This window comes from Aplysia californica, unplaced genomic scaffold, assembly GCF_000002075.1.
Source record: "Aplysia californica isolate F4 #8 unplaced genomic scaffold, AplCal3.0 scaffold00030, whole genome shotgun sequence".
In the NCBI taxonomy this organism is placed as follows: domain Eukaryota; kingdom Metazoa; phylum Mollusca; class Gastropoda; order Aplysiida; family Aplysiidae; genus Aplysia; species Aplysia californica.
The window spans coordinates 1,698,311-1,725,522 of record NW_004797300.1 but is presented as its reverse complement, the minus strand read 5'-3'; the positions used below and the strand labels follow the sequence as shown (position 1 = coordinate 1,725,522).

The following is a 27,212-nucleotide window of genomic DNA, read 5'->3' as shown; positions in this document are numbered from 1 at the left end:
TATACACTACTTCAATTATATTAATCCCCTTTACCATCTCACACTACTTCTATCGTCAACTATAATAGAATATTATTATTCTTTCAAGAACATTATGCCTTCCAATTAAATTGTTGAAATAAAGACAGTCCGACCTGTGAAATCTAAACTTCTTTTACGTATGAAAACCAAGATTGAGTCACTCGAGATTTTGCGAGATTATTAATCCCGCTGGTAACCAACAACAACAAGTATGGCGTCTTATGTCGGGAAAAATGCATAACTCCCTCAGCCTGCTTGATTGAATGATTTAACATGAAAATTGGCTAGTGTCAAAACATTTGGGTTCAGTGAAAATTCAAGATGGATGAAAGACATTGGTGGATTGCTGGAAAAATCCAGGAAAGCTTCAAGCTTGGCAGCTATGATAATCCGACCCTGCTCGAGGATTTCATGTGCGAAGAGACAACCTTAGCCAGAGTCAATAAATTCCTCAAAGCAGGCGGGCCTTGCCGTCTGTTCTTTTATTGTGAGAAATCTGATGGATCAGAGGTTACAACCAGAGAAATTCATTGCACTGGAAACTTAGCCACTCTCAAAGATGTGGAGCTGGACAGAGTTACCGTTCTGTACTTTCTTCGAAACAGGACTGAGAAAGATGTTGATCCTAATCGAATGGAAAAGGATATATTCTGCGGGGAACTGAAGCATAACACAATAGAAACACTCAATGCTTTGCTTGCAGATATTTACATCCCTCTTATTCGAGCTCAGAAAGACTGGGGTCAGAGCAATGAAGAGAGTCAAACAAGTCTCATGCATAGTATGGACAAATTTGTCACTGCCCTGAACGAGACTGCCGCATCTATGTCACATTCAAAACAATGGGTAAGGTAGTGTGTTGGTTGCTCTATTGTATATATATATATAATTTTCTGTTTGTTCCTCCCCACCCCTTTATTTTGTTATAACTGCTTTCACTTGCACTTTACTGCGAAGCTAAATTGCATCACATTGTATTATCGGTAGACCTGCTCCCAATTCATGAGTGATTTTAATTTTTGTCAATACAGTTCTGCTTTCTAAAGACTGGTTTAAATATCTGCACAGTGCATAATTCTGGCAAGTCTAAAGCTATTTTGTGGATTTTTCTCGAAATGGTTGAATGGAATTGCAGATCGACATACTATGGAGACCGGTCATTTCGTGGCATGGTCATCTCGTCACACCCCAATTATGTGTGACGAAATGACTTGGCTTATCTCTTCAAAATTGTCATGCTAGTAGAGTTTTGAAGGATCAGTGCCAGCAATCTTTATTGTAAATCCCAATTCAAGCACGTAATCGTTCGGCTGTGCCCTCTTGTTTTTAAGAAATTTAAAACCTAAAATTAACTGCCCTCACCCTACCCCTCCCACCAATAAAAGAACTCAACAAAACTCATCGAGAGCGAGGAAAAAAAACAAAAAAAAAAACCTCACTCAGTTATGAACAAGGCTGATCAAGGCACGATGACCCGCACGCCCTCTCCCCCTCCCTGTCCTTCCACACACCACCCAACCCTCCCCTCAAAAATAGTGATTTTTGCAATTACCATGACAATGCTTGTTTGATGTTTGCAAGTGTGTGACGAAATGACTGTCTCCATTCAACCTTGTGGGTTTGGGGAGTGACGACTGTGACGTCTTGACTGCACTGGTGTGACAAAATGGCCATGTGACGAAATTACTGGTATCCCTTAATTACTGCTATCGATAATGGGATTGAGATCTCAATCTAATCCATCACTTAACACAGCAAAATTATTACTACTTAGAAAACGACTATTTTGGATGGAAATATGTCATCCTGTCTTTGAGACAGACCAGATATAATGGGCATGAAAGAAATACAGATTTGATTTAGTCAATCATGTAATGTATAGTGTATAGCCATGCCTTGAGACAGCTCAGGCCTGAATGTATTTTTACATTTTCAATTTCTCTCTATTAACATTATTAATTCTCATCCATCAGATGCTGAGACAACCAGAGAATGTGATTCTCAATGATTTCAAACTTCAGAGAGCGGCAGCTCTGGACCCTCATCTGATTGGTCAGTATGAGGAGCTGGTGACTGAGTGGATGAATACCATTGATGCTATTCTTAGTGACACATCTGATGAAAGGTAATATGTTCAAGAAAGGGTGTATCGATATATTACTATGTAGAGAAAATATTATCGTCATGTACTGTCAAAGGATCAAAAGCTATATGTGCACGAATTATTGTGACAATAACAATTATAGTGGATATTCCTCTTCACTCCTCTTTCTGCAAGCCTTGGCAGGAGTTCAATTCAAGTTTGTTATTTATTTCCAGGACTGATAACTCAACATTTGTAAAACAATTGAGTAGCATAATCTGAAAACACAGTCAGCGGAACTGTTCTCATAGTTTTGCTGAGCTGATTTTACTTGAACTAAAATGATTCTGTTATGAAAGGAATGACCTAAACTGCCAGTTTAGAATTTACTTTTACATCTGTCTTTTTATATGCATCACTTGGACACCAAATTGGATATCAGTTCGTTTTTTAGAGTACTCAAACGTGTATTCTTCCTTTTTGCTCACAGAAGGTTTTTCAAGATGACCCAAGTGTGGGATATCTTGACACAGTTACTGTTTAGAAGTGAAGCCTTGAAATTTATTGTTATAAAAGCTATTTCTCTTTTTTCTTCTCCCTCAAATTAGTTCTGCAGCTGACTAAGCTTGATTTGTGCATGTATATATACAGAGTTTCTCTTGAACTTTTTTTGGCAGCCAAGAAGTTTGAAAGCAAAATTTTCCTTTATCTAGTGTGTTGAACTTTCTCTTCATGTGCATGTCAGATTTCTCGATCCAAATGCTGGGCCTCTGTCTGAGCTGGAAAGATGGCGAAGGCGCCAGCGGCTGCTGACCAACATCACAGAACAGCTCAAAGGGAAAGAATGCAAGGCTGTGCTTGCTGTCCTCATCACTGCCAAATCAAGATTACTGAAAAAGTGGAAGATCACTGATGCATGGTACATTTTTTTTGTTTCTTTAACTTTTTTATGTTGCCATTTTTGGGGAGTACTGGAAAAATTTTTGAAAAATATTGTCACAAATCTCTGACGATAAAGTTTTGTAATAGTTCATTATCTTTCTTATCACTTTTTATGTTCATTTGCCGCCCATTTAACATGGACTGTGATTCTTAAAAATTTGACTTAAAATTTTTCCTTCTGAAATCTGATTGTAATTTGTTAATAATATATAAATGAAGTGTTGTACGCAGATGTTGTAGGTACCTTGACACTTAAAATTTGAATGACTTTGATATTTGTTCTCCAAAAGCTAAGCACTTTGCATAGATAACTTTTTTTGGACTATCGTTCTCTTTCTTTTGATCTCATGATTTTGCAAATGTTTTGTAGTTAAACTTTGTGGTGGTGCCCATATGTTTTTCAGTTGATTAGTTGTTTTATTTATGCTGTTGCAGTATCACAGATGCCATGAATGACACCAAAGACAAAGTGAAGTATTTGGAATCACTGAAAAGACATTTTGATCAGATGTATCAAGATGCCAGTCCATCTTCTATCATCAACGTTGCTCTACCTGGGCTAGCCAACACAATCAAGCAAATGGACTCAATCTCACGGTTCTATGCAAGGACAGGTTTCCTGGGCATTTTACTCACCAAGGTAAACACTATACTGGAATGACTTTTGACAGGTTTAGTATACGGGCCTTTAGTATAAAGGAGATAAATGAAGTCCTAAGGCAGTAAATTAGGGAATGCCACAGTAAGGTCCCCATCTGTCTTTTCATCTCTGTAAATTTCTGTGGATTTGTCTGCTGCTGGCCTGTCTCAATTTTGCTGCCTTCTCAGTTTTCGTAAATATTACTTTTATTACACAATATTTTAAGATAACATTGCAGAAAAATTGCATAATTACCGTCACAAAAATTTAATTTGTTTTCAAGAAAACATTTATTCAAATGATTTTGTTTCATAGGTGACGAACCAGCTGGTCCAGGCCTGCAAAGACTACATCAAGCTGTCCACCCACAATGTGATGGAGGACAAAGATGAACTGTGGGACAGGGTGGCAGAGGAAGTGTCCACAAGAGATCTCTTGAACCAGGGGGACCCCAACATGAGAGCTCTTGGCAAGCAAGTTGAGAACAAGCTGAAGGTCAAGAAGATTCATTGTTTTTTTCAAGGCAGACATTTTCTTGTTTGTTGCCCTGACAGCTATGATGGACTATTTGTTAGGAGTACAGTGAATAGAAGAAAATTGTGTATGTTTGCATGCTAGAATGTGTATCAGTGCCTGTTTGTTTGTGTGAGTGTGTGTGTGAGTGTGTGTGTATGTGTGAATATAATGTTTTATTTTTCTGCATCGACATAAGGTCGAGGTCGTGTTGAGTTCTGACTGCAAAATTTTTTATTAGGAAAAATACAAGCACCTGTTTCTAATGTCGACAGACATAAACAAGTAAATAAAAGAATAATTTATTGATGTATTGGAATGAGGACAGGAAGACTAATTGTTTTTTCAAATCCTCATTAATAGATGCTTAGGCTTTTGATCTCGAAAGTCGAGGCGAGTCTGAACCCAGGAAAATACGAATACATAGTCTCATTGTATTGAAAGCTCTGTAAAGGCTGGATCATATTTATCTCTCTGTACTATAATTCTGGAAGATTTTCAACAATTATATATGTAGCACTTAGTACTTGTTACTCTCATAGTTCATCTAGCGAGTCTTTTATTCCTTTACTATTCTAAAAATGTGTCACTCATATCAGTACGTTTTGTGTCCCCCCCCCCTGCTCAGACGCCGTCACGAGGCCGTCCCAAGGACTCGAGAGAATCAACTAGTGTGGAAGACACACTGTTCTCCAGGCTCAGGTCCTGCCTTTCCCTGCAAGGCTTCTTCAGAGATCTACTGCGGTCTCTCAGAGACTCTCTCGGAGCGTCGCAAACTCTCTCCCACTTTTCCTCTGTCAGCAGTTTCTCCACTGCTAACCAGCCGCACAAGTAAGAATTGCATGTGCGGGGCATTGTTGTTAGAAGTTACAAGCTATGTATAAACATTCATACTTTAAACTTCCTATGCACTTTTTGTTTCTTTTACAATTTTGTGTTTCAAAGTTGTTTGAGATAAAAAGGTGTGTATATGACATATCTTTGTTGTTTTCGTTTTTTTACTGTGTGTGAGCAAAAACATCCACTTATCTTTTAAATTCTGTGTGAAATCAAACACATTTGCTGTCTTACTAATTTTTATAGGAATATATGGAAAAAATGTAGCATTTTGAAAAACCTGCATGAACTATAAGGTTTTCTATTTGAAAATCTTTGGGTATTTATTGTGCTCCTTCTGAAGTCTGAAGGAAAAAAAACGCTGATTTATGCAGGTTGAAGGAACTTTCCAAAATCGTTTTCTTTCTTTATAATCTCCATAAAAAATGTCTACGAGATTCTCTATGTTATTCGAGCTCACACTTTCTAACATAGTGGGTGGCCCTGGTTTGAATCCACGTGAGGTGTTCTTGAACTTAGTTTTTTTGGGAATCTATTAGACTCGCTTCCTAATTGGTTTTGTCCTATTGGAGTGGAAGTTAAATTTGAAGGTCTCGTCTGTAACCTTACTTTTTTGATTAGGGTATTAAATCTATATAACGATACAGTTTATACCATATTTTAATTGCATGTTTGATTAATTTGTTGATGACATTCTGAGTTCGCTGTGGACTTTACAGGAGACAAAGCATAATCCCAGGCTCCCGGAATCAGATGTCTCCATCTAAGAAGGGAAATGATGGCACAGGACATGGAGTCCCAATTGCAGATGAGGATGCCATTATGGCTCATTTTGACACTTTCTGTGCTCGAGTGCGACAAGTCTTGGAGGTTATAAACACCATGGCACAGTTCAACATGTAAGAAAATGTGATATTTTATAAAGCTCCAGTGTTTAAAATGTAATCTAATCTATGTGTGTTTTCACATCTGTTCTTGTGTTTTCTCATCTATACTAGCGTTTCAACATCTATTCTTGTGTTTTCATCACTCATTTAGTTGGAATATGTATAAAACTTGTCAGTGCTTGTAAAAATGGACACTTAAAAAAAAAAGTAAGGATGTGTACAATAGTTTGTATAACTTGTTTTGTTGTTCCAACTTTTGATATGAAAGTACAATTTTTGGGTGCTGTGGTTTTCAAGCACCAGAACCTATGGTTTTGACTACCTAATAATATTACAAATTCTGTTCTTGTTTCATTTTAGGATGGGCAAAAGTTTGGTTGGGATTCCTCGACCCCGAAAAGAGGACCTTATTGTTGATGACACCTCAGAGCCTGACTACAAGCAGAAAAAGGCCAAAGATCCTCTCACTGGTCAGGCTTTTAAAAATACTTTTTTTTTACTGTTTAAAATGTTGTGTGGGAGTATGGTCTGCTTTTAACTATTACTTATATATAGTGTAAGTATGTTGACCAACAAACAAGACAATGGAAATTCCTCTCAAGCTTCTCTGTGGTACCAGAATTCAAATAAGTTATGAAAATACTCAACAAGTGGTCGTGTTGGTTGTTTAAAAGATAAAAGAAGGGTTTTGGAGTGGGTTTTTTTCTGTGGCTGTTAAGTCATTATGCAGAGCTTATAGCATTAAAATGTAGTTGTGTGCAGGTAAAGAGAATACATGAAATGTGGGAGTGGGAAGGCTGTTCTTCACTTTTTCAAAACCGTTCCAAAATTATTCATTACCCTTTCAAGGCAATTCCAACCTTGTTCTCACAGAGTTACTGGAAAGGGATGACTATGACGATGATGACATGTTGGGCCCTCCCATTCATGTGACGGCCCCAACTGACCGGCCCCTTCATGCCATTGACGAAGATGAAGAGCAGGCCCAGAGCGAGGCTACAGACAACAAGACAAACACCAACACCGAGCGCAGCCAGCGTGATGACCACCAGGACTCTGGCAACGATGGTCCCAAGGGCTTGACAGAGGAGGAGTTGGACATTCTGAGTAAGTTTCGAGACCCCTTGACTAGGCTTTTATACATGTGCAGGCTGATGGGTACTGTAGCGTTTGCTGTTACGTCAGACACGCACTCTTTGTTCGTGTATTGTTGGACACCTAGAAATAATTCCTATTATTTTTCTTCTGTAACTGCAGTGAGGTAAAGGTACCATTTATTTATACCAATAAGTTTTGATAGTGAAAGTTTTAATAGTCTTGTGTTATATAATATGCTGTGGATGAGTTTTGTAAAATACCATTGATTAAAGAATTTGAAAAATGTAAACTTCAATTTTTATTGAGTTTTTTTAATAGATCATGAAGTTCAGGGTGCAGATTGTGGAAAATAAACCCTAAAAAACTGGAAAGTTTTTAATCGATTTCGGCTAGAAAATAAAAATTGTTCCTCAAGAACCTAGCAATTGGAATTGACATAATGGATGTTTCCATTTGGTAAGCCTGTTTAATGTCAGAAATATTATAGATGGACACTTGACAGAAATGCTGGTGTAGGTAAGGAAGTCATTGATGTGGACGAAGATGAAGGAAAGGTGATTTTATAGATGGTTGTTTGTACTCTATAGACATTTCAGAATTAAATCCTGCGTGTGACAGAGTAATACAGCACAATGACTCATGATTTTGCTTGTCAACAATGAGTTCATGCACATGAGTTTTTGAGGCATTGTAATGGGCTACTAATGAATTTGTTGTTATGTATACATATCCTCTAAGGGTTTGTGGGGTTTTTTTTATTGACAAGTATTATGAATTGACAAACTGATTTGACCCTGTCCCTACTTTGATTTCAGTCTATGCTCAAGAGGAATCAAAACCATACTATGTGAGATCCAAAATTGAGTCCACAATTTTTATTCAACTCTATTTTGGTCACTTTATTTGTTTTGGGATCAACTTTGTCAAGTGCTTTATGTTTGATGTTTAAGTATCAGTTGAAAGTAGTACAGTCGAACCTGTGTAAGACAGAATCGCAAGGGAGCCAGAACTTGGACATTTTCCGTCTTAGACATTTTCCATCTTTTCCGGAATTAAGGGGGGGGGGGGGGGTGGAGTTCAAAGGCCCAGCCGGTAAGATCAAGGATGGCTTGTCCGATCGGCAAGCAGTGGTCAAAACTTCACACCTCTCAGCTGCTGTCCTCTCTGATAGTGACATGCGTCAGTCTTACTTATCCAATTACCACCAGTGCTTGCCTTTCATACGACCACTGTTTGACCTATTAAAACAGGAACGTTTGAAGATCTCCTTTGCTTCCACCCTTAGCCTCACCCACCAATGCCACCCCTCACTGCCGTCATGTAACAACGATTCGAGGAACTCTTTTCTCGGCTGGCATCGGTCAATCTAATTTCACACTTCTGGCTTCTTGCTACCCAAGAAAGTTTCCGTAGTGGCTCGCGACTCGAGCACTCTCACGGGCAGTCGTGAGATTTCACACCCACACTACACTGACCATCTGCATCACTCAGGGCTCAGATGATGGGTAACATCTACCCCCAAATTGCACCCCTTCCTCGGCCACCAGCATGGCCATAGCGTTAAGTTTAGAGCCCTCGGAACCAAACTTGCGAGTTTTGTTTCAAATCAGGGTTGAGCGGTCAAAGCATTTTAACCATCTTAGACAGGTGAAACCCTCGGAAGGGAGCAGATTTTTCTTTCCGTTTCCACGTTGGACAGGTTTCCGTTTTATACAGGTAATTAAAGAGGAATATATCAAGGGGGGAGCAGGAAGATTCCGTTAAGACAGGTTTCCGTTTTACACAGGTTTCCGTTAAGGCAGGTTCGACTGTACTTCATTCTTTTTAGGTAAATATCACCCAAACTCAGTGAAGGCCCAAATAGAATACCAAGAAAGATTTATAAAAAAACACAATACAAAAGCTGGAAAAAGAGGATAACTACTTGGCAGTTAACACTTTGCAGTCACACAGCCGGCAGTGCAAAATACCCAATCTGGTCACCCAACCAGGAGAGTGACTGCAGTGAACTTCTCGGGCCTGGTGACCTGAACGGATAATTTTCACTGTCACACTATTGCGCTAAGTGACCGCAAAATGTTAATGAATTGGAGCCCTTAAATTTTGAAATAGATGAATTGCTGGTCTTATACATTACAGATTTTTGAAAAGAAGTTTGCAATTATGCTTGATTTCTTTTTGGCTGTGATTGCATATGAAATGATTCTTTGTTTTTGTTATAACTGTACTTTTATTGCTTTAATTTGGTGAATATTTTAAAGTCCAGTTACCGGGGTGAAAATGTATCGGGCCTGCACAACAATTTAAGTGAATATGAAGGCCTATCTGCGCAATGCAAGTTTGATTTAATGAAAAATCAAATACAGTGTCTGTGCATTTTTTTCAACTGAATATTGTTTCGGTTTTATATTGTATTTCTTTGTCTTGTCAATGTCTTACTGAGAAAGTGTTCACCATATAGAGATGTAAATAGTTCATGAACCTGCACATCACATTTTTTAAACTTTACTTTGACATGTCCACATTTATTGCTACAATTCTGATTCACTTTTATTTCTACTAAAAGTTGTTTTTTTAGATAAATTTTCTTTGTCCGTTCCATGCTGGAATTTTATACAGTGAACAATGATTCTTTTTTTGTTTTTTCCGCACTTATTACCCATAAAGTTTTGATTTTCCGTATTTTTCCCTTTACTATTTCTATCTGTGTTGTTCTATCAAATTCTTTTTCTTTTGACGGGCTACACTGAAGTATTCTTCTTTTTATGACTATTTAATTTTGTTTGCATACCACAGTAAAACGTGTTGTTGTTATTGTTCAGCCAACATTTGTATGTTTACTCCTTGATCTATTGTCACAATGATGTGAGCAAGTTAGTTTCACTTGTTGGTTCATCTTATAGACTTTGTGTTCAGTGTATGCTCTTGAAAAGAGAAAAATACTTCTGATATGCTTTAGTTCCTAATGGAATACTGTGGGTGTATTGGGGTAGTGTGGATGAAAACTTCTCCTGGTGGGATTGTATTCACAGACAAGAAATAATAACCGAAGGAGATAGCAGACACTATCATTTTTGTATTTGTAATTTGTTTTAAAACTGTTTGCTCTTGCTTTTTGTGTAACACAGTTGAGGGGTTGGTCATTATGAATATGTACTTTTCATTTTCACTACTTTATATGATGTCGATATTTGCAATGTTTTAGATATGCGGAAACAGATGGTAGGGGCACAGATTCTAATGGTTCTTAGAGCTTCGTAGAGAAGGTGTAGTCATTCAAAAGAATCGGATGGAGCGGTATAGTCATTCAAAAGAATCGGATAGAGCGGTATAGTCATTCAAAAGGATCAGATAAGAGTGGTATAGTCATTCAAAAGGATCGGATAGAGCTTTGCGTTCTTATTAAGAATATTTTGTTCAACACCACAAAGTGTTTATAACAAATCCAACTGTTTGACAGGAGAGTATTACCCTGAAGAGGAAGACCTAGAAGGCCCCAGTGTGTCCAGTGTTGTGGAGCAGCACGTCAACAAGATGAACGAGGCCATGAAGGAGTATGTCACTACCAAGACCATGCTAGATGTGGAGTCAAAGGTGGGTGGTTGTCGGGTGCTCTGGTGTGGTTTGCTCCTTTTTTCGTATCAAACATCTATCGCCCTTATCTCTCCTCCTTCATTTTTGTGTTTGTTACTCTCTTGTAATGCCTGTAATCTTTGGCAGTTGTTTGACCTTATTGTGTTGCTAGTGCTGTAAAAGTCTTACTAAAACTGAAAGGTAGGAGTATTTGCCCACATCTCTACCTTAAGCTGCTGTCCAAAGGCAGAGTGACAAAAAGGGAGTTTGTTTGGTTTTATATCCTTTCGTGTCAAACACAGGACAATGTATTTTTATTTGAAATAGTAGTTTTTTAAAGTGATAAAGCTTCGTATGTGATTGATCACACTAGTACATAGTATTCTTCAAATTTTTCTTAAGATCATGAATATATGCTGTTATGTTGCTTTGCCTTTGGACAGAGAAAACTATGGTTTAGCACTACTTATGCTTTTTATTCTTCATTTTATTTCTCTAAGAAATGATTGATCTGGAATACGACCACAATCCCGGTCTTGTATTAAAAGTTTGCAATAAATGGCTATCCATTGGGAGAAAATGTTATGTTATGTAACCTTTTTGTTAAATACGAATTAACTTTGCGGTATGTCATGTTCATAGTGTTTTCTATCTTCCTCAACTGCTTTCACTCTGTTTGACAGTGGCTATTAATTCTTTACACTAGATTCTACATACTAGTTTAAAAGGGCCATAATTCTTTCTCTTTCTAAAGATACTGTTCCCTTCCTGATCTCTGGTGACCTAGAAATTTAATCTTTTCACCTGTCATTTCATTGGTATATTATTTTTCTAAATGTAATTTGAATAAGTAATCTTCTGTGTCTCAATTAATTGACTCTGTGCATTCTTATTTCTTTTTCAGGACAAAGACCGCTTCGACACTCATTACAAATCATTCCAATGCATCGTTCAAGATCTCGAAAAATTTCTCTGCGCATACCTTCATGTCATTTTCATGAGAAAGATGAAGACCCAGCAAGGACTGGATGTCATCACCAAGTAAGATTTAATACTTGTCATCTTATCTTCACTACAGGATTTCCCTCTGTCTGTGAAAGTGACAGAAAACTGTGGTCATACTAATGTCAGAAACTGTTTGCCATTGCTTCATCTCTAGCCCACCCCAGTCTGATCACTGTTCCGTAACCCGTTTTCCTGTGATATGGCCCATCCTTCAAACTGTCTCTTACTAGGAAATACAGAAATCTATTTTATGACAGAATGCTTTAATCACTTCTGTAGAATGTTTTGGAGGGAATTTGTACAGGAAAGAAGTTTGACTTTATTGTTCCTTTAAATCACTTTCAGGTTCAACCCCATTGCTGGCCGATCTGGTGTGAGGGGCACTGTGGCGGAGAAGTATGTCGATATCTTTGGATGGTACGAGGGAGATCTCGATGAAGTGCAGAAGATTTATGAGAAACACAAGGTGAGGATTTGGAAGCCGGAACCATGACTGAAAAAAAATGAAGTAAAAATGTTATGGTACAGAAAATGTGGTCCTCTTTTTGTTTTTTTCTTTCTTTTTGGCCCCCCTCTTCAATGTTTTAGCATCCTGGATGTCCCTGATGCTGGTCAGTGAAAAGGAACATAAATTATGCGAATGTTAGAGTAACATCTCATGGAACATTCCCCCTCTCCACTTTCAAGTGGGTAAGTAGCTTAAAAATGATTCTGCTGCCTAGTAAGAGGTGGTATCAATCACCTCAGGAAAGAACAAAAGAATGTTCAATCAGATATGCACTGACACAATCTGTAGAAAAACCCTCAGGGGCATTTTGAAGAGAACAACGGAGCATCAATGGACGTGTCTGGAATGCAAGGATGTTGCTTCCTGAAACAATGAAACAATGAAACAGTGATGATATAGCAAAGATGAACATGTTCTTAAAGATGTGCTTGTGTGCTGTTTTGTGATGTTTGCTGTGGGATACCATCTCTGTCTTCTTTCCTTTTTTCTTCTGTCTTCTTTTCAACAACCACTAGACCCAGCGTTCTGCCTTAAAAATGACATATGTGGATGTGAGCAGTAATCTTGATTTCTCTGTTGAAAAGGAAAGGAGAACTTTGTCAGACTTGATCCAGGTGTGTGGACCTATTTATATGGGTGGTTGGAGGCACCTCAAGACAGTTTGTGCCTCAGCTGTGTGCGTCCTACCATCTCGTGTTTTTTTCCAAGTCCTGTATGATGATCAATATATCTATCTGTTTCTTTGTGACTCAAATATCAAAACAAATTGATCATCAGGTGGTTGGCGGGTGTTCTGGTGTGGTTTGCTTCTTCTTTTCTATCAAATATCTTTCGTCCTTATCTCTCTTTCTTTTTTGTGTTTGGTGCTCTCTTGTAACACTTCTAATCTTCGGCACTTATATGACCTAATTGTGTTGCAAGTGCTGTAAAACATTTACAAGAAAAACAAAACAAATTGACCTGTTTATGTCAGGTTGTGTCTTGTACTCCGACAAAAAAACAACATCAATTGAACTGTTCCACTTCCTCAGGAGAGCCCAACCATGGTCAGGAATGCTCCCCCGGTGGCCGGCGCCATCTACTGGTCACGGCAACTCCTGAAACGTATCGAAGACCCCATGAAGGTCTTCCGAGACAACAAAGCAGTCACTTCTCTGTCAGACTTCAGCCGTCAGGTTCGCATCTACAACCGACTGGCTACAGCCCTCGTCACATTTGAGAGTCTGTGGTTCACCCAGTGGAAGAACAACATCGAGCAGGCCCGCAGTGGGCTGAGAGCTACTCTGTTTATTCTGCACCCAGAAACAGGGGACATCATTGTCAACGCGGATGAAAGGTACAAAGAATTTTGTTATTTGTGTGGTTTTTATCTATCAGTAATTCTATAATATGACTATAATAAGAAAAAAAAATAAGAAAAAGGAGAAGAATGATGATGATAATAATAATAATAATAATAATAATAATAATAATAATAATAATAATAATAATAATAATTATAATAATAGAAGTAATAGTAATAAAAAAAATTATAATAATATAATAATAATAGTTAATCTGTCAATGTCTGAGGATGACCACAGAGGAGAATATTTCTCTAGTGAAATAGAAGAACTAAAGGTCAAGATGGCTTGTGGCTTTTGCAATGGTCAGTGAAACCAATTCTGACAGAGAAAAGATTGCCACATGACAGTAACACAGTCATAATAACAAGGCTGACCAGAAGGACTGTTAGTGGGAAGGAATGAAGCACAATGATCATCAGTGTCCGCTCCAGATCCGACATCTGAAGAAGAAAAATAAGAATATAATTACTTTACAGCAAAAATTGTAATCTGTGGTATATATTTCTTAGTCTGTAAAAAATGAGATTAAAAACCAAAAGGCCTATTTGACATGAGCAAGTTTTGCGAATGGATTCCTCATGTGTAGTTTATTTGTTTTGTTTTGTGGATTGGGAACTCCCGTGGCGAGGTTACTGGTTTTGGTTTTTTGATGTAAAGATCTGAGTTGACTAGTGCAGTCGGTTAAGTAGAATAGTGTTTGATACGTTTGCACGAGCATTCCAACAAGCTCTTTATAAATTATTGCATCTGCTCATTCATTACAAAGAATGCAACTGCATACTCAACAAACACGCTCATGCAGAGTCAGACATCTCTCACAAGTTGACATTCAAATATTCTGTATTCTTTGTTGAAGTTGCGCAGCTGCTGACAATAGAGAATTAGTGCTTGGTCTTTCATTCACTAATTTAATTGATGAAATTCTTTTTTTCATCTTGTTTTTGGACCCGTATCTATTCTTTTGGTGCCGTATTAGTGAACTGTGTTGTCAAGAAATGTATTTTTCATTGTATGACTAGTATTTACATATGTGAGGCATCTTGGTGAAATAAAACGCTCGTCAAAATAATGATATCAAAGAAACTGACTTTTTTTTGGCCATTGGGTAGTTTTTTAATTAATTTTTTTTGCTCAATTACTTTTATGTCCATCTAAAAACACATTGCTGTGTGGATTTATTGATACACATTGATTAAAGGCACAAAAATGTAAATTTTCAGTTTCAAAGCACTCTCAAGCCATGGAAGTCACCAGACTTTGGCAGCCATTTTCTTGCTAATTTTACCTCTGAAACCAGGCAACCCCCATCTCCTACAATCACAAATGATGGGATTTCTATTCAAGATTTCTGGGTATTTTTTCATCAACGTCATAGCAAATAAGCAAGTTTTAAGATTGTAGATATAACTCCATATTCCCCCTAGAATCGATAAGCGCCTGATTCCAGCATGTCGTGCCACATACGTATAGTTGTCAAGTGTTGTCACAGGACTGGGGTAGACATACCATGGCTCTCCAAACAAATCTACCCTGACCATTTTGTGCGCTGTGCCAACTTTCTGCATCCTGTCTGATCTGTTCTGTCACCGATCGATCTGCGTCTTGGTTACACTCTGCCTCTCGGTCCTTCCCTTCAATCCCTTATACTCGTACCGTTAACATAATCTCTTATCTAGCTTAACATTATTATTGTTTATATTGCTGTTCATTTGTCTAATGCATGTGACTATGAGCCTGTTTGTGAATGTAAGCATACTGTTATATTATTATAGTTATGTGCACAGATGTGTGTGGAAGAGAGGATGTGTGAGGGAAGAGTGTGGGTGTATATGGGTGTGCACATGTGCATGCGTATACATGTGTGTGCATGTGTGTGTGTGTGTGTGTGTGTGTGTGTGTGTGTGTGTGTGGATGTGTGTGGATGTGTGTGTGTGCATGTGTGCCTCTGTGTGTATGTGTGTACGTGGTGAAGCTCTGAACCAATGCGCCAAGATCTGGACAATAAAGATGTATCTTATCTTATCCTATCTTATCTTAGTTTAGCTTATGTTATCTTATCCTATCTTACCTTATCCTCTCCCGCAGAGTTCTGGAGCTGATCCATGAGGCCAAGTGGATGACCCGCCTGGGCATCCAGATCCCAGAGTCGGCCATGTCGGTCATGGAGCAGGAGGGACGCTTCAAGAACTACAAGGGGCACCTGGAGCTGGTGCTCAGTGACTTCAAGTCAGTTGTTATGAAGAATTCCCTTGTTAATTGCTTTTTCATTTTGAATTTCCTTTAAGAGTTAGAGAGGTGGCGACCCATTTGTTTGTTTTACCATGGTACTTAGTCTTCCTCATCTGACACATTTCATTTTCTTTTACCCTTGCACAGAACCAACAAACTAACAACAACAACCCCCCCTCCCCCCCAAAAAAATGCCAACAAACAACTCTTTATTTCTAATCAATGATATACTTTGTTTTCTTTAAGAACAATGCTGATTTGTTGCTTTGCAGGGAGGTGTGCCAGTCTATCCCAGGGCCTCTGCTGAAGCTGTTCAAACCTCATATTGAGTACGTCCACCAGCAGCTCCAGCCTGGACTCAGCACCCTGGCCTGGAACAGCATGAACATCGGTCAGTTAGCTCTCCAGTCTACTTTTTAAAGGGTGCTTTCTCTCCCTCTTTGAGTAACTTTACCTGTGCAGACTGTTGATGTAGTGGAAGGAACATTGAACTTAACCTTCATTAAAATTTGTAGTTGCAGCCATTTTGAAGTACAATCAAAACTGTCTAAGACAGCCACCTTTTGTCAAGAAGAAAAGTGGCTGTCTTAGACATGTGGCCATCTTACTCAGTGTCATTATAATGTAAAAAAAATTGCAAAAGAGGAAATGGGAAGTGGTCATTTGTACAGGCAATTGTACTATAACCAATGGCTGATTTCACCAAGATGCCTCACATATGCAAATGAATGTTGGCGGTTGTTCTGGTGGCGTTTACTACTTTTTTTGTATCAAACGTCTATCGTCCTTATCTCTACTCCTTCTTTTTTTTGTATCTTTCTCTTCAGAGACACCTCCAATCTTCGGTACTTATATGACCTAGTTGTGTTGCAAGTGCCTTAAAACTTTTACCAAAACTAAAAATAAACTCAAATAAATAAATAACTTTCTTCCACAGATGCGTTCTTGCACCAGATCCACTCGGCGACTGAGCGTCTCAAGAACATGAGCACCAAGGTCAATCAGCTGATGGAGACCAAGGTCTGTGGAATGATTGTCACCATTGAGGATTTCTGCCTCTATGACATGGACATGGCATTTTCACGCACCTGGGTAAGATTCTACAGCTAAAAGGTTTTGGAAATGAGAGAAATACTTTGTCAAGATTTCTATACATTGTCACACAACGAGCATAACACCAGTGATCAAAGGTCAATTTTAGTTCTTTTTTTTCTGTGAGTTTTTTTTATAAGATGTTTATGCATTAAATTTTTCATCTGCTGATCATTAGTAGAAGTCACTAAAATGTAGACCTGTCTCTCTACGTATCTTTTTTACCCTCAGACAGGTTCAGTTATTGCTCTTTTTAAAGACTCAATAGACTACTTTTCTGATCCAGCGGCCATTTGGGTTCTAGCCCTTCGGCCTGAGACTCAATAGACAAGTCATTCATGTTACACAAGTCCTCATGATAAATAATCTACACCTTGGCAAAATGGAGACTAACACAAAAATGCACTACGTGTGATGGGGTCCTTGTGAAGCATCTTTTGTAAAGCTGGCAGTTCTAGTGCGGATTACTTTTTCACGTCTGGGTGGTTCCTTCATGTCGTATTTGAGCTCAAATAGGTTTGTGCATGATGTTATTACTGGGTTTCATTGCACCTTTGTAACAGCCTGTGGAGAACTTCAACAAGGAAATGATGGAGAGCATTGATGAGCGATCAGTGACCCTACAGAACTATGTGGAAACTGTGCTGGAAGGACTGCAGGGAGTGGCCAATATGCTCACCACCAAAAAGGTAGGTTTTCTTCTTCTGTAGGTCAAAAACCCATGTCTCTTGGCATTTCCTTCGTGTATTTTGATTTGTGTCTTGTAATATTTCCTAGTTAAAAAAAGAAAATTGGGGTTTTGTTTTTGAGACTTGGTCGTCATCCTCAAATTAATCAATTTACATCACATTTCCTTATAAATGAAAGGAATGAAAAATAATTCGTTCCTGTGCTAAGTGGTAGGCGTTGTGTTTTGGTTAGAACACTTGCCTGAGCATTTCTCTAGTTTTGCCTTTCTTCATGTCAACTGATCCTTCAGCGTGCAGTGATGCAAATCTAGTAGTCAACTCTAAGGAGCTTAGATGCACAGGTTTCTCTAACTTGTCAGTCATGGAGGGGGAAGGGGTTGGGGGGCATGGCTCAAAGACTAATTTTCAAAAACTAATAGATGTTCTCCCCTTATAACTTTGTTCATTATAATTTAGTCTCTTTCTCTGTCCAATTTTTTAGTTGTGTTCTGCTTGTTATCAAAATATTTCTTTTGTACATGTCTTTTATATTTTTGTAAGATCATTTCATTTTTCTTCTCTTTGACCACACATTGATGATACTAACATTGCAGGCCTGTACTGTTGTAAATAGGATATAACAACACGCTTTGCAAGAACTTTTAATTTTTATTATAATCAGTGAAAGGATGGAAAAACTACTAGAGTCTGGAAGATTGAACCAAAATTTTTCAAGCCAGCTTTTTGGGGTGGAAAACTATAGATAGCAAATTCTATAGAACAGGGGCACCGTTTTTTTAATTTCTAAAAACAATTCACATATATGTAGAATGTGCTCAACATTTTTCCCCATTGCTTCTTTATATAGAGCAATTTTCCCTGTATATTCTATAATATTGATATTGTGTGCAAAATCTTTTCCCTTGTATTCCTTTATTCCCATTTTCTATGTTATATTTTTTTCCTTCTTAATTTTCAAGCAGAAAAGGAAGGTAAATAGACTTCGTGCATGCATGTATCCGTATGAATTGTTACTTGACCTGCTATGAGCTTTAGTATATTCTGCAATATTTTACAGTTCTGCCACAGCAGTACCATGAAATTGCTTTTTCACCATATGAAATATTCAGCTTTGCATCCATATTATATATATATGTAATTCCTGCTTGACTTTTGAATATTTACTCTTAAAGCCGTACTTTCACGTTACTGCAATCTTGGTTTAAGGGGGTAAGAAGAAACTTGAAAATTAGTACATATAAAATGTGTCATGACATGGTGGAATCAGGCGCTTATCAATTTTTGGGCCTGTAAAGTTATTGGTATCATTTTAAACCTTTTTTATTTCTCTATGTTTTGATGAAAAAAATACACATTAATCTCGAGTAGAAGTTTAGATATTTGCAATTGAAAGAGGTGGGAGTTGCCTGGTTTCAGAGGTAAAATTAGGGAGAAATGGCAGACAAAGTTTGGTGACTTCCACAGCTTTAGCGTCCTTGGAAACTGAAAATTTACATTTTTTAGTTCCTTTTATCAATATTATATCCACACATAGGTATGTTTTTAAATGGACATGAAAGGTTTTCACCCCCCCAAAAAAAAATTAGATTAAAAAATGCCAAACCTCAGAAAAATGCCGGTATCTTCGATTTTTGTTATTTTAACGAGCGCCTGATTTCAGCACAATGCCTCACAAATAAAGGTTGTGGATTTCCTTTCTATCTCTGTCCCTATTACTCATCTACCTCCTACCACTTTCCCCTTTCTCCCTCTGTCTGTCTGTTTGTTTATCTGTTTGTTTATCTGTTTGTTTGTCTGTCTGTCTCTGTGTTTGTCTCTCTCTTTCTCTCTCTTTGTCTCTCTCTCTCTTCTTCTCTTTCCCTCTCTCTCTCTCTCTCTCTCTCTCTCTCTCTCTCTCTCTCTCTCCAGGGGAAGTTTGAAGGTTAAGAAGCTGGGGAAACAAGTCTCATAATGGCTGGGCCAGCATGTATTTACTTTATTTCATGAATTCAGCGTACGGAATGTTTTAATCTCTGACATTGTAGTTTTGTTCTTACTTTGTTTAGACTATAGCTTGGATTAAGTTCCCTGAAAATTAATTTCTACAATATCTTTCTTTTCACACTTACTATGCTCTTTAACAAAGGAATTTCTGAACATTGTCATGTTAACAGAAGGGAAATGTAATGATCAGCATAGCCTCTGAAATGAATAGAGTAATGTTTAATAGGAAGTAAAACTTACATTCTAGTTTTCTGTACACCAAAGGGTCACAGTGAAAACTCATACTTATCAGCCCTTTAAGATTTTACTCCAACTGATTTGTCTTTATACCTGTCATCTCTGTATAATTCATTACTAATGCCTAACTGTGGTTGTGAAATGCTTGTGAACCTTTACTTTGTTTACAGGAGTACACAATCACCCTCAAAAGTGTTGCTCTTGCGCGCTCCACTATCATGTCTAAGCTGAGAAACATTCGACAGAAAGCTACGGACAGAACTCACACATCTAAATCAGTATGCTGTCTACCATTTTGAATATACATGCACCTTTCGTGAAGTGAATGAAGCAATATTGTGCCACTGATTTGAGTTGCTACTTGTTTTTTTGAGCTCATCACTTTTCCTTCATAAATGGTATCGTCCTGTCAGCATTGTTATAGCTTCTGTTTTAGCTGGTGAATATCTGATCTTCCTGCCTCAGTGTGAAACCTTTTCTTCAATGTTACAGATGTTCCAGTGAAATCCAAAATCTGTCAGTGACCAACTATGTCTTAGAGTGTAGCCATTTTCTTTGTTCCAATTACTGGACCGTAGATGGCACCAATATCTAAAGAGGTGTTAATGATTCAATGTGCTGTCGTGTTGTGTGGAGATAGATGCTATTATGGTGTTTATTGACTAATTTCTTATAGAGAATAGTCATGGTAAAATGTTTCTGACTTAAATATTTGTTTTCCAGATGTGAATATAGTAGAATGACAGGAATGTTAAGCTTTGCATAAATGGGACTCTTTCATGTGTCCAATGATCATTATTTCTTTTAGTGTCTGATCTTTTAAACAATGAGAGTATGCTACAAATAGCAAGATTTTAAATTTCTGTTTTACTTTTTTTTAAAGTGTCTTGATGAGTGAATGTCAGTCTTGAGATTCTTAAGGTCATTTATTGTTCTCCTACTTACAAAGCTGGGCAGACCTAGGAAGTATATAGTATTATTTAACTGTGGTTCATCCAGTAATCATTTTGTGGGCAGAGAAGGTATATTTCATTCGACATTTTGCACAGTTATTGTTTCAGCTGGTTGCCATTTTGTTGTGCGGTGGATTAATTGTGTTTGACTTCATTTGTATGATTGTGTTATACCTGCACTTTTTTTTACGTTTGGTGAAACAGACTCTACACTTCATCAGGTGCTCATGAACGTGCCTATTCTTATTCTTCCCATTCTCTATAAGAATGTTATGTAAGGACTGACTGTGGTACAGAATTCTTTACTTTAAAAGGTCTGCTGCACTGACAAGTAATACTGATAATTGCTTTATATAGGACATATCTAAGCTCAGCAGAATGCTCTATGCACTTTACTATTATTATGTTGAAATGAGCGTTTAACTCATACAATTACCAGTTTTACTCCCACCCTTAAAAAATAGTGGATAGATTGTCTGTCAGATTTTTCAGTGTTAAGTAAAGGTATCATTTTGGGCAGAATATAAATGCTTTTGAAACTGTTGGTGTTAGAGGTGAGAAAGTGAAATTGTGCTAATTTATAAATCAAATCAAAATGAAAAGACATCTTTTTAGCCAGGTAAGGAGATGTATTATAGGTAGCCTTTATGCACTTCTTTAAAAAAAGTCTGTCATTGGTTTTGAATCTCTCCTTTCTTACTCGTAAATTGCATTTACAATCGTAAGCATTTCTGCTGAGGCACAATGTCGTGCACACTCACACACACATGCTCTCTCTCTCTCTCTCACACACACACACACACACACACACACACACACACACACACACACACACACACACATACACACACACAAACACACTCACACACGCACCCACAAACACACACACACATGATCTCACACATACCCACACACTTACACACACAGAGACACACACATTTGCACACATACACACACAAAAACACACTCACACACGCACCCACAAACACACACACACATGATCTCGCACATACCCACACACTTACACACACAGAGACACACACATTTGCACACACACAAGCTCATTCACTCACACGCATACACACACATACACACGCACACACACACGCACACTCTCGCACATACACGCTAACACATGTAAGTACACGCTAGCCCACATGTGTGTTCTCACTTGTACATACACGAGTGCATGCTCTCAGAAAAAATCTCTCTTGAATGTTGTTAAAGTCTCCGGGCGGCTCCCTTTTTTTAAGGTATACGTTCACAATAATATCAGAATGATAGTTCTTTGTTCTTTAAATGAAAGGTTGAAATTTGATAATAAGAGAAACTTACATTTTTCTATGATTGCTTTACACTTATCTGATCTTTTTTCTAGAACAAAGGAAATAATAAATTCCATTGAAAAAAAAATTTAATTAAAACATCTTTGATAATGAGGCTGTGTTTTAGTTGTTGTTTTGCCTTAGATTTTTAAAAATTTTTTACATGAAATTGTGAGAAAAAAAACCAAACAAGCAAATGACTACTCTTGACTACTCTGTTTCTCACTCTGAAAAATGTTCTAGTTCTTCATTAAAGTGAAACCTACGACTACGTGCTTAAGAGAAAATGACTAAATTTAGCACTTTCAGTGTGTAATTTTTTAACGTTTTCTTTTCTTTTGTAGTTTTGTTTAGCTCTAGAATATATCTGGTATGCTTTATATTTTCTTAATGTGTTTTAATCTTATATGTATGACCTTCTGTGGAAATGAGTGTTAAACTTTGCAAAATGTTACTCTTGGTAATATCCTCCTTTTTCCCCTCAAGAAAAAATTCACTAAGTGAAGATGTGTTAGAAATATTTGTCCCATAGCTACATCAATATTATTATAATCATTTCCACTCTTTTGAACATATTATGTAGGCCTATTTGTCCAACAGCACTTAAAATATATTGTTTTTTTAGATTTTACCTGACAGTGAACTAAAAATACCCCCAAATATTCAATCTGAAGAAAAAAGTGCAGTGACTTTGATATGAAGGATAGCTCTATCTTAAAATATCGGTGTGGACGTAGTTTTTCTCAAAAAAGATAAATACTCCTATGTCATGTCAAATTTTTGTGAAATTGATTTTGGTGCATGGGCCCCAAATGAATTGTCTAAATTATCAATTGTGAGATAGTGCAGTCCGCAATGTCAGGGTGGATCGGAAGGAACAATTTTATGATAAGGAAATCTTACTGCAGCACTTTGAATGCAAGTTTTATTTTGTGCAGCTAGAAACTTTATTTCATCCTGTAATACCAGCTAAGGCAAGCATTCAAAAGTTTCAGACTACGAGTAACAATTAAGTCAAGCTTGGGTTATTTATCGGTGGGTGCATTTCTCACTCAAATTGTTACAGTTTTGTCAAATATGCTTAACGGTAGTATGTGAGTGTTTAAAATGAGAGATTTGTTGTAATTTTAAATAAAGGTAATAATACACAACCTAATGAGGCTGTTTTTACAAAAGAAAAAGATGCTCTGTTTCATGAACTTGGAAAGTAGTGTCAATGTATCTGAATGTTGGAAAAGGCAATATTTTGAGAAGAATATTGTTGAAGGGGGAAGTATTTTCAACATTAGCCTGAATTGCTTTACTCTCTGCCCAAATAATTGCTGTTTATTTATAAGAAACATTCTATCATCTTGCCTGAATGAGCTTTACTGTTGTCCTCACCAGACTGCTCAAGTGATGTTTTTCATATTGAATGAGTGATTCTTTGGTGCTCATAGATTATTAAATACGCAAGATGGATCCATTTTCTATTCATGATTCCAAAGAATCATTCTTAATGTAGTGCCACAGTCGACATCTGTAGTAATTGCATGTAGATTGCTCTTCTTAGGAAGGCATGTGCATGCATTTTGTGTACAAAGAGTAGTTGTGGGAGTAAATGTATTGCGAAAAAATTATGTTTGGGAATTAATAATCAATTAAAATGAATTCTTCATCACAACTGTTGGCAATATCTATTTACTTCCATTAGTTTATTTTCAAAGGTGCTTTTTTTTCAGGGAGTGAACCATCTTGTAGCGTGCAGTCTTTGGGGTGTTCTGTTTCTCCTACTCTTTTTTGCTCTTACTGCTACTCTTATCTGTTCCTTTTTACTGCCTCGTGGTGAACTAATACTTGGAACTCAATGTAAAGACCTAGCAAAAAGGAGTATTTTGTTTGTTGTCTTTGCTCCTGAAAATATGGAAGAGAAACTAATAATTTCCCCCTATACCTCAACAAAAATGAGACATGTCTTTTGGATTAATTAGAGGCTGTTTTCAGATAAAGTCGTATGAATATAAGCTGCAGAGGTATTCTGGAATGGTTGGAGTGGGTCACTTTCCGTCTTTTATTTCTGTCTGTCTTGTTTTTATTCTCAGTACTAAACTAAATGACTGTTGTTGCGTGGGTGTGCTTTTCTTTACTCACACTCAGACCCTCAGAGGTGCTGTATGATGTACGTAAATATGACTTTTGAGGAGTACACTTTTTGATTTTGAAAACCATTTGTTTGCTCAGCCTGACAGCAAGCAGGCCTTGAAGGAGAAGAAGCTGCAGCTGATGCTGGATGATGATGAGCATGAGAAGGAGAAGCAACTGGCCGCCATGGAGGAAGCTTATGTTGTTGAGTTGATCGGTCAGTTTGTGTGTTTATGTGTGTGTGTATGTGTGTGTGTGTGTGTGTGTGTGTGTTTGTGTGTGTGTGTGTGAGAGAGAGAGAGCGAGATAGAGGGAGTGTGTGTGTTTGTATGAGTGTGTGTGTATGTGTGTGTGTGTGTGTGGGTGTGTGTGTGGGTGTGTGTGTGTGGACGTGAGTATGTGTGTATTTGATTAAATGCTGGTAGAATGGAAAGGGGAGAGAGTGTTTGAGAGAGGAGAAAGAGAGAGAGAGATAGATAGATAGATAGAGAGAGAGAGAGAGAGAGAGAGAGAGAGAGAGAGAGAGAGAGAGAGAGAGGGAGAAATGAAAGAGTGAGAAAGAAAAAAAAAGTGAAAGGAAGAAACAAAGACACAGAGAGAGGAGGGGAGGTGGAGGTGGGGGTGAAAAGAAAAAGAAAGAGCGAGCTAAGGGTTAGCAGTACAGAAAACCTGTATTACCTGTCATGGGCAACAACGTCATTGCACATGGGACAGGTCCATAAGTGCTCTGTTCCCCCCAGCACCAAAGCCCGCAAGGTATCCATACTGATTGTTCCGGTGGCTGTCTGATTATGGCGATGTCTTTCCCTTCCAAATAATCATTCCTTTCTTCCTTTTTCCTTCTCTATCCCCTTTTCCCGCAACCTAATCATTGCGGTTGCGGAGTACAGAAAACATGGTCAGTGAGCTTATAGTAAACTGCCTTAACACTCACTTTAATCAGAGCTCTGCCCTTTACCCTCTGCCCTCAGCTCACTTCAAAGACCAGGTGTTCCAAGCTGTGCTGGGGGCCACCACCAAGTCCCTAGCCTGTCTGGCAGAGGCGGCCGGCTGTACGGGTGAGGTTGTCCGTGCCTTCACCCCTGTGTCCAACCACGAGTCCCACAGTGAGTGCAGCTCCCCGTCGCCGCGGGCTGCCTATGGCAACTATTTCAGGTGGGTCTATTTCCCGAGTTAAGGATGATGAGGATGATAATGATAATAACGATAATAATAATAATAATAGTAATAATAATAATAATAGTATTAGCGATAATAATTGCAATAACAATAGTAATAATTGCAGTAATAATAATAGTAATTGCAATAATAATTCTGCTTGTAATAATACAATAATAATACAATAACGATAACATAAATATAATAATAATAATAGTGATAACAATAAAATAATAATCATAATCATAATCAAAATAATAATGATAATAATTTTATAATTATGATAATGATGATGATAATAATAATGATGATAATAATAATAATAACAATAAATTGTGTGACAATAATAGTAATAATAATAAGAATAGACTGCATTTTGATAGTGCATATTTCTACTTAAAGAAGGTTGTTTATTTATGCTTTATAAAAATTTGATGTTGTTTGTGGCTGATCCTGTAATATTTGGAAATATTCTCAGCATTTTGGAACAGTTCTCTTGTATGATGAGTTTAAGCTTGCACATGATAATATGTAATGACTGTCATCTTTCTTCTCTGTTCTTAAGAGTGCACAGTGTTCCAAACATAACTGACTAATTATGTTTACAATTTTTGTCATCAAAGCTGTAGAGAAATGAAATAAAGCAAGCTTTTTGCATATCAAATTTAGCTGTTATCTGCTTCAATTTTCTTTTTCGGATAGTGCTGAATTTGAATGAACTATTCGTTTTCAACTATTTTGACCATATGTATGTATCAGAAGTAATTTCAGTGGTTGTGTTCTGGTTCTCCCAGACAAAAAAAAAAAGGATTATTTCAGGTTATACCTGCATTTTCATATCTAGCATAAATGTAGTTCTTGAGGTTGGAAGGTTAATTTTTTATTCATGTGTATTCAAATGATAAGTACATTATTAATTAGTTCTTTTACCTAGGGGCTTCTAAAGATTCTTTTAAAGAACACCTTCAGGTCCTGTATCCTGAGGTACAAATTTCTAATTTGAGCTCATGGTCTCAGTGATTTGTTGTGTTTGATTCCTTTGGTTTCATTGATGATTTGTTCCCACTCTTTTGTTTGTCTGTTGGTACCTTTGATATTATCGTTTTATTGATCAGCTCCTGGAAAAATAAAGCTGTTATGCTGATTTGTAATGAACTACCACTCAACTTCCTTTCTCTTTTTGTGGTCTAAACTTTTCTGGGTGGTTCTTTGTATTTTACAGTGGCAGTGCCGGCAACAGTCGTGTCAACTCGGCTCAGAGTGGCGGCAGACAGTCTCAGACATCGGACCGACCTGCCAGCAACATGACCAACTTGTCTGAAATGACCTGGTCACCTGGGGAGAATGCAGTGCTCAGCACGCCTTTGCAGTGAGTTTTTTTTATACAGTTGAACTTGCTCTAATGGCCACATGTGTAAGACAGTTACCTGTACAAATGGCCACTTTCCATTAATAGAAGCAAAAGTCATCTCCCCTGGACTCTTTACGCTACCACAGAAAATGAAAACTGAAGAGCCCAGCTGGCATGATTCATAAAGCAACAGCTAAACGAAGGAAATACCCATGACTCTGTCAAATTAAAATCAGAAAAAGGACAGCGCCTGCCACCATAATAATGATGGTAACAATATTTTTTTAAATGTTGATAATAAGAAAAATGACAACAACCACAATAATAATGACATTGATAATGATAATGATAATAATAATAATAATAATAATAAGTATAATTAAAATTACCACAACTTTCGTTCATCTTATGTGCAGGTTTGAAGTGAATGTGAAATTCTCCATTCCCAACATCATTGTTGAGCCAACACTGGATGTTGTGCAGAAGTCAATCTCTGACGTCACCAACGCCATCCTGGAAGCTAACAGTGGCAAGTTTCTTATTACAATAATTGTATTACATCTTTATGTTTAGCCATTGTGAATGTATTGGTCGATGAAAAGTTCTCTTGCTTCCATTTGC

General features: G+C 37.5%; 1 protein-coding gene across 1 annotated transcript; it reads left to right on the top strand.

Annotated features, from left to right (window-relative positions):
* Positions 1-236: 236 nt before the first annotated feature.
* On the top strand, positions 237-27,164 carry LOC118479156 (dynein heavy chain 5, axonemal-like). Its single transcript, XM_035973788.1, has 21 exons — positions 237-867; positions 1,995-2,146; positions 2,850-3,023; positions 3,482-3,686; positions 4,002-4,181; positions 4,828-5,030; positions 5,756-5,935; positions 6,284-6,393; positions 6,797-7,030; positions 10,482-10,615; positions 11,499-11,635; positions 11,945-12,065; positions 13,139-13,443; positions 15,539-15,679; positions 15,955-16,073; positions 16,620-16,774; positions 17,338-17,463; positions 24,182-24,299; positions 25,054-25,237; positions 26,463-26,609; positions 27,008-27,164. The coding sequence occupies exons 1-21, from the start codon at positions 343-345 to the stop codon at positions 27,162-27,164; spliced, it is 3,807 nt and encodes a 1,268-aa protein (XP_035829681.1). The 5' UTR covers positions 237-342.
* The last annotated feature ends 48 nt before the right edge of the window (positions 27,165-27,212 follow it).

Bases quoted from the DNA above. Each gene is read 5' to 3' on its own strand.
- LOC118479156 (XM_035973788.1), top strand. From the start codon at position 343: ATGGATGAAAGACATTGGTGGATTGCTGGAAAAATCCAGGAAAGCTTC. The intron at 24,300-25,053 runs GTCAGTTTGTGT...CTCTGCCCTCAG, and splicing joins TTATGTTGTTGAGTTGATCG to CTCACTTCAAAGACCAGGTG. The intron at 26,610-27,007 runs GTGAGTTTTTTT...TCTTATGTGCAG, and splicing joins GTGCTCAGCACGCCTTTGCA to GTTTGAAGTGAATGTGAAAT.